At 38.2% G+C, this 7,134-nt stretch overlaps 1 protein-coding gene across 1 annotated transcript in view; it reads left to right on the top strand.

Annotated features, from left to right (window-relative positions):
* The window catches only part of LOC106516422 (moesin), a gene marked incomplete at its 5' end in the record, with an annotated part of 19,137 nt that extends 16,399 nt beyond the window's left edge, over positions 1–2,738 (top strand). The window contains 1 exon segment of the mRNA XM_014006777.1: positions 806–2,738. Within this exon segment, the coding sequence (XP_013862231.1) occupies positions 806–970 (165 nt within the window). The 3' untranslated portion in view covers positions 971–2,738.
* Positions 2,739–7,134: the final 4,396 nt, after the last annotated feature.

Genomic DNA, 7,134 nt, shown 5'->3' with positions numbered 1-7,134 from the left:
GAACAGGAACCTGCTGTAAAACAGCAATTATGCTGAGTCAGGCTTGATTTTTAGTAATCTTTTCCTGTTAAATAAATAAATCAAATCAATCATTTATCATAGTTTCTTAGGCCTAGCTTAGCCACAGATTTCAGCACAGAAAAAAATAAATAAATCTAAAAATGCTGTTGGATTTAACTTGTATTTTTATATTTGTGAGGACTTGCATTGACTAACCATTAATTTCTACAATCTAACCCTGACCCCTTACCCCTAAGCCTAAACTCACAGGTGCATACCTGACCCTAACCTAAACTTAATTCATACTTTACCCCTGACCCACAAATAGTTTTCCCTTCTTTGGAGCATGCAACATGTCCAACAATGACAAACTGACCACGATTTTTTTTCCAAAATGCAAATCAAAACCAAACCTGTAAGAAAACTGCTTCACGGTAAAACAACCATGTCTCCAACTCCATCAGCTCCTGACTCCTCACACTGTTGCAGCTTGTTGAAAACTAGTGATGCAACAGAGCGGTAAACATGGCCCTGTCCCAACTTWTGGCAATAAATTCAGAATGCATACACCTTTTAAAAAAAAAAAAAAAAGTTTCCTCGGTTTCAACATTTAAAACTTTCTCGTTCACTTTTGTTCAGTTTAAACCTCTGAGCCTGGCAGAGTTTTGGAAACGGAGCTGCAAAAAACTGTTTGGAGAAATGGCGCCAAATACTACTGGTTCCAGCTTACGCCTTCGTAAATATGTGAATGTCTTCTTTTGATTCACTGGAGTGTGTGTGTGTGTGTCTGTGTGTGTGCGTGCAGGCTTTGAGCTCGGAGCTGGCCAACGCTCGGGACGAGACCAAGAAGACGGTGAACGACATGATCCACGCGGAGAACATGAAGGCGGGCCGCGACAAGTACAAGACCCTGAGACAGATCCGCTCCGGGAACACCAAACAGCGCATCGACGAGTTCGAGTGCATGTGATGCGGGCGTTCGCCGATGCACGGGGGGCCCAGAGCRGGGGGTGGCCACGCTGCCATGGACTGCTGTCCTGCTTCCACCCCGAGCTGCTTCCTCCGTTTCCCCAAAACCAATCAGCTCAGCAACATATCGTGGCTGCGAAAGCAACGGCACACTGTACAGAACCGGAAAATTCCAATTATTATTAATATTATTGTTTCTAAATTAGGTTTTTAGGCAAGTCACTGGTTTTAAAGGGACATACTGTATTTTTAGTAGTACATTCCTGATAAAGGGGTTTATGTAGCACATTAGCTAAGGGCTCCTGCCTCTGTTTTTTGACACGGCGAGCAAGAACTTTTAGTTTCTATGTAGTTTTTTTTCTGTCACCGTTTTTATATCCTGGTTTCAAAATAAAAGCTTCAGATGTAAATTGAAAAGGTAAACTCTGGGCAGCACACACATTTCTACTGAATTTCTTCTTCTCCCTCCCCTTTACATCCAATATGGTTCTGTGTTTGAGGAGGATTATTACACCAGTATTATGTTTATTTTTTTGCTTTTATTTGAATTTTCTGCCATCTGTTACAATTCAGACAGGGTTTATAATCTCAATGTGACTTTAAAGATTTACAAGAGGTTTGGTTAATTTACAAATTAGGGTTTTTTAAATCAAAACCCTCAATTGACGGAAAAATATCAAAATAATTCAAAACTATTGACAAATAACTTTCCTTTGGCATAAAATTTAGTTAAACAAACCCTGGTCAGTTGACTATTTTATTTCTAAATTTGTTTGAATTGACAATTGGATTTACTGTAAATAAAGTAACAGGARCTAAATGTAGTCAGTGATTTCAATTTTATTAAATGAATTTAGAAGTAGACATCATAATTGGTGGACGTTTGCCGATAATTTAACTACCTAAATCCATAATTTTAATTCAAGACTAATAGTTCCATCAAACAAATAAAAAAATATCTTTTTAAATGTGCACTGGAAGGTCATAGTTTACTTGAAAATTAATCAAAATGCAGCCAGAAATGAACAAATTTTCAACTTTGTGTATTTTAAACAGATTTTACTTTGTGTTTTTATAATTGGGGTTTTACAGTTGTGATAAAAAATGTATGATGCCAAAAAAAAGTGTCACTTGAGTTTATTTTTGTACAACAAATCCCCAAACTCTTGTCAGAAACAGCTGCTTTAGAGCATTTTGAACTTCCTGAAGAATTGGCAGATATGTGAAGGAACAAACGGACGATGAAGGTTGTGTCGATGAACGCAGATATTTGTGCCATAAACTAAACGAATTAAAGCAGAAATTTGTACAAAATAAATACAAGCTTCCTTTGGTGCCATTTCCCCAAAATGATTTGTTGTGTCAAGTCATGTAGAAATTGATGTTTTAACAGATTTATTTACACAAATGTATTTTAGAGATGGATATTTTTGCAGATTTGTTTTTATTTTTTTCATGCCTGTTACTGAATGAAAAACTTGTACCAGGATGGGGATTTTTTCATCCACATACAGTCTGTACTCCTGTTTTCCACACCTTGTATGAACCGTGTGTTTAAAAAGCAAACAGGAAGTGGTTTTTCTGCCTGAAGCGTTGTGTTTCAGCACCATGATCGGAGCAAACGGTCCTAAAAGTTGCYTGTAATGTTTGGAGTCAGAAAAGGACTGAACGATTGTAAACTGACAGACAGTGCCTTGCCCAGTTTATTCATCAGATCTTGCCTCTTTTTGTCTTTTTCATTCATTAATAAAAGTTTAAAGTGCTTGCTCTTTTTCTGTCCCTTTTTGAAAGCAGAAAACTGTGTSTTGATCTACTAATCGATGTAAAAACTGTGGAAAAAGTAAAGTGAACAGTGAACGGTTTAAGCTGTGAATGAAACTCAAGGTCTGTGCACTAAACGTGGCTCTCCACTGCATTTTATGTGGCCCATGAGAGCTACAAAGATGTATTAAAATGGCTTGACCTTRTATAGTGCCAAGTCCATTTGGATCCCAAAGTGTTTTACACTTCAGTCATTCACACACTGATGGTGGTAAGCTAAAGCCACAGCTGCCCTGGGGCACACTGACAGAGGCAGKGATGCCATGCACCGGTGCCACCAGACCCTCTGACCACCACCAGTAGGCAAAAAATAAGTGTATGCTGTTTCAAAGCCAGCATTGACAAAGAACTACAGCTCCCATAATGCATGTTGATTATTTTACCCACAAAATAACATCATCCCCCCACTAGGTGGAGGTGGACATGGTTTAAAAGTAGCTGGCAGCTGGTGAATTTTGCAATTTGTGTAAAATCTCCATTTCTCTGTGTTTACACTGGATRCTTTTGCTGCAGCCCAGTTGTACTGGGAAGTGAGAATCTCCCAGTTAAATTTTATAAATGTAAACACCCCTTCAGTGAGAGAGTTATKAATTTAAGACAGCAGCTACTCCTCACCTTTCTTTCTACTGTTTTTTTATTTTATTTATTTATTTTTTGTGGTGGTGGTGGCCCCAACTGAAATCTGATTGGCCCACTGAAGTGCCCCTGTCCTGTCTCTCATGATCTGTCCTTCACCTGGGRGCGATAATGATGCAGTTCCATGTCCAAACACTAGAGGCACTAATGAGACAAATAGGAAAGTCCAACATGAACCAAGCTTACAGAAATCTTCTTCTAAAGAAAGTCTGAACAATCCTGCAGAAAAAGTCTTTCAGCTGACAAACGATGCAGTGTGTTTGAGAGTATTTTATCTATGTACAGGGAAAATGTATGTAAAACTATTTAAAAAAATACATTACAGGTGTTTGAACAWGACTGGTTCAATGTAAACACTTTACCAAAACTGGGGATTTGTGTGAAAGGATGTTGAACAAACACTTGGCCCCTSTATGAGTACAGTGGCCCCTTTATGGCCCCTCATTCAGACAAATCCTAGATCCACCACTGGAGGGGGAGGTTGCAAAATCAACTTTTTGCAGTTTTATATCATGTCATTTCCTCATCAAAAGCATACCCAGTGTTGCTTTGACTCATTCATGCATGTTGGAGAAATCCTCGAATCTCCTGTGGCCATGTGGAGCTGCCTAAACACTTGCTGTTACGAAGCTCCGCCTATTTACACAAAGCTCCTCCCTGGAGCTCAGTCTGCAGCCGAGCTCCGGCCTTACAGCACCGCTACTCCAAAGCATTGTTGCAAATATGTGCCAATAACCCCCCCACCCCTTCCCTCACAGCTTTCTTCCATGTGACTGTGAGACCCATGAAYTGTATTTTTGTAACATTAGGTTGTTAAACGTGTTATTTTGTTGTTGTTTTTGTTTTTTTTTACATTGGTCTTAGGAACTTATTTTGTTGACAATAAACCTGATTCTAATTTGAGACAGAACAGCAGCAGTGGGAGGAAGTTTGGGTGAAATAAAAGCTTGCATTTKAATGTCCAGGGTGAGTCAAAAGTCTCAGGACAACAATTTATTTCATGTTTTTCACATATCTGAAAAACCCCAGCAAGTAATGGGCGAGGTGGTGATCATATTGGATCATGGGCAAGTTTTTTTCAAAAATAGTCACCCCTCCCCTCGCTCATTACTTGCTGAGGTATTTAAATATGTGAAATAAATGAAATAAAAGAGGGTCTTGTGACCAGTGACATCCACAAGGTGGCTCATTGCTTTTTGCCACATCAACCTCCATCTGCTTCAAAACAAATACACAAAGTTTCAGTTTGTTTTTTAAAACCTTTTTAAAAACTTTTTTATACAAGAAAACTGTAACAGCCAGTAAATCGTTCCTACACATAAAAGTACTCCGTGAATTTGAATTTAGTGTTAAAAACTCAACTCCACAGATGGTTTGAAGTCTGAACAACAGAGCGTGGCTGAAGAGGAAACCGCCTCACTCACTCTCTGTTTGGGAGTTCTGCAAATGATGTTCCTGCAAACAGAAATATAATTCAGTRAAATAAGTGTCACACACAAAACTGTCACATAAACCCCATTAGAAACAAACTTCTGCAACAAACCTGCAAACTGACAGGCAAGGAAATGAAAAAAAACTCTGTTTTCACAGTTTGAAAGTTTTAAAAATGAGCATCAACTGCAGAAAGCACCTGTCTCCTCAGTTTTTTTATTTTATTTTTTTATTTTCTTAAAGGCACATTTCCAGAACCACTTGCTCCCGCTGCCTGAGTGCAACTTTCAACACAAAAACACTGAAAACCAAGTATACTTTTACTCACTTTGATGCRTGTTTTACTTTTTCTGAACATTTTCTGTTATTTTTTTCTTTTTGTAATAGGAAATTGATCAAGCCCAAACATCAAAAAGCAGAGGTGRTTTTCCAACTTCCCCTGTTCTTGTGGTCTCAGTGGCCTAACGGGGCTGTTGAAATGTGTTAACACTCTAAACTGCAACTGTGAGATAAGCTGCTGCGAGTTTTCTTCACTAAGTGCACGACTGTAASGTTTCAGTAGCAATGAGTCAGTACTGCTGTTAGATTACTCCACTTCCTACAAACACTCAGGCCAGAGCTTTAGACCAAGATCATYGTACACTCAGAAACAGCCGAGTTGTAGCCRCTTTGCTCAAACCTTGAAAAAAATATGCTGCAAACTCATGGTCTTTCACGCTCAGAATATGTATTGTTAATGAGTCTCGGCTACAAACACGCAAAGTTTTAGCTCAATATCTGTAAAACTGACTGATTTATAACCATTATTGTTTCCAAATRTTAGTTGTCTGTGGTGACCATCTTGAATTGAGTTGACTCCAAAAGTTAATCAGGTGTAGATTTACATCCATTCATTATATTCTGAGAGTTTCTTTAAAATCCATCCAGTGGTTTGTGAAATATTTGTCTAACAGTCAGAGGTGATTTTAAATAGTTAATGGGAAAAAATAGTTTTTGTTTGTTGATCTGTTTGTGCTTAAAATATGTTTTTGGGATCTGTCTCAGCTACATTCTCACCAAATCTGAGCTAGATATAAATAAAACTCACTGAATTATAACAATTTTTGGGTTTTGTAACATCAGTTGGCTGTGGCGGCCATGTTGAATTGAGTTCACTTCATAAGGTAATCAGCTGTAGATGTACATCCACCAATTGTTTTCTGAAAGTTTCATTAAMATTTTCCWAGTGGTTCATGAGATATTTTACTAACACACACCCAAAACCTTCCTCACAGCAGGAGTGTTTCATTTTATTGATTGACGGTGTTCAGTTCTTTACGCAAACTCGATCTGCCACCTGCTATGGTTTGATGTAAAACGTTTGCACAATTTAGGTTTATTTTGCAGCTTAWTTCTGTTGAAACATGAGAAACAAGCTCAGAAAAGGAAACACAACAAGTTTTATCTGAGATCCATCAACAGACAAACTGTTTGACATCTAACATTTCAGAGTATTCTTAAAATAACTTATTGATTTTCACACAAGAATGCACTCAGTTCTCAGTAATGACCAAAACAGTTTCCATGTATGAGTTGGTGATTTCAGTTTAGTAAAAAGCATAAATATCGCTCACATCATTAAAACTTATCTGTTAGCCTGAAGAATCAACACAKTTCCTCAGGCTGATTAGTTGTGACAGCCAGTTTGAATGGGTTTGTTTCTGTTGGTCCAAACTATCCCATCACTTTAATCATTGCATCCATACCTACATGCATTTAAACATTTACATATCTGGTTTTGGGTTATAGACAATTCATTTTAACTTCATGGGTTGGTTTAACTTCACAATCAGCTGTGACATCCTAAATAAAGACATTACATCTGTTGAACCTTTGTTAGTCGATGTTCAAAGGACGACAAGATGCTGTAATAGTCAGGATGTGCTCAAACAAGAGTCTAAAACTCCCTAAACTGAACGGCCCTGGTCATACCTGCCACTAACACTGGCTCTGGATGTTTCAGCTGGGAGTGGACAGCTCTGCTTCAGTGTTCATACCAAAGAGTTATACTGGAAAGAGGCGTCACACACTTTAGAAGAGCTTCAGAAATAAATTTACTTTTACTTAGTTTACTTTTTCATTAGTTAGCTTCTGACCATTAGAAACATTATTCATTGCTGATGTGTGCACCTTGACAACATGTTTTTACCTGATATGATAATACACTACCCCTCCATCCATCCATCCATCCATCCACCCATCCATCCATCCATCCATCCATCCATCCATCCATCCATC

This window comes from Austrofundulus limnaeus, unplaced genomic scaffold, assembly GCF_001266775.1.
Source record: "Austrofundulus limnaeus strain Quisiro unplaced genomic scaffold, Austrofundulus_limnaeus-1.0 Scaffold37, whole genome shotgun sequence".
In the NCBI taxonomy this organism is placed as follows: Eukaryota; Metazoa; Chordata; class Actinopteri; order Cyprinodontiformes; family Rivulidae; genus Austrofundulus; species Austrofundulus limnaeus.
The sequence above is the reverse complement of the archived record's forward strand: the minus strand, read 5'-3'. Positions and strand labels throughout refer to the sequence as shown.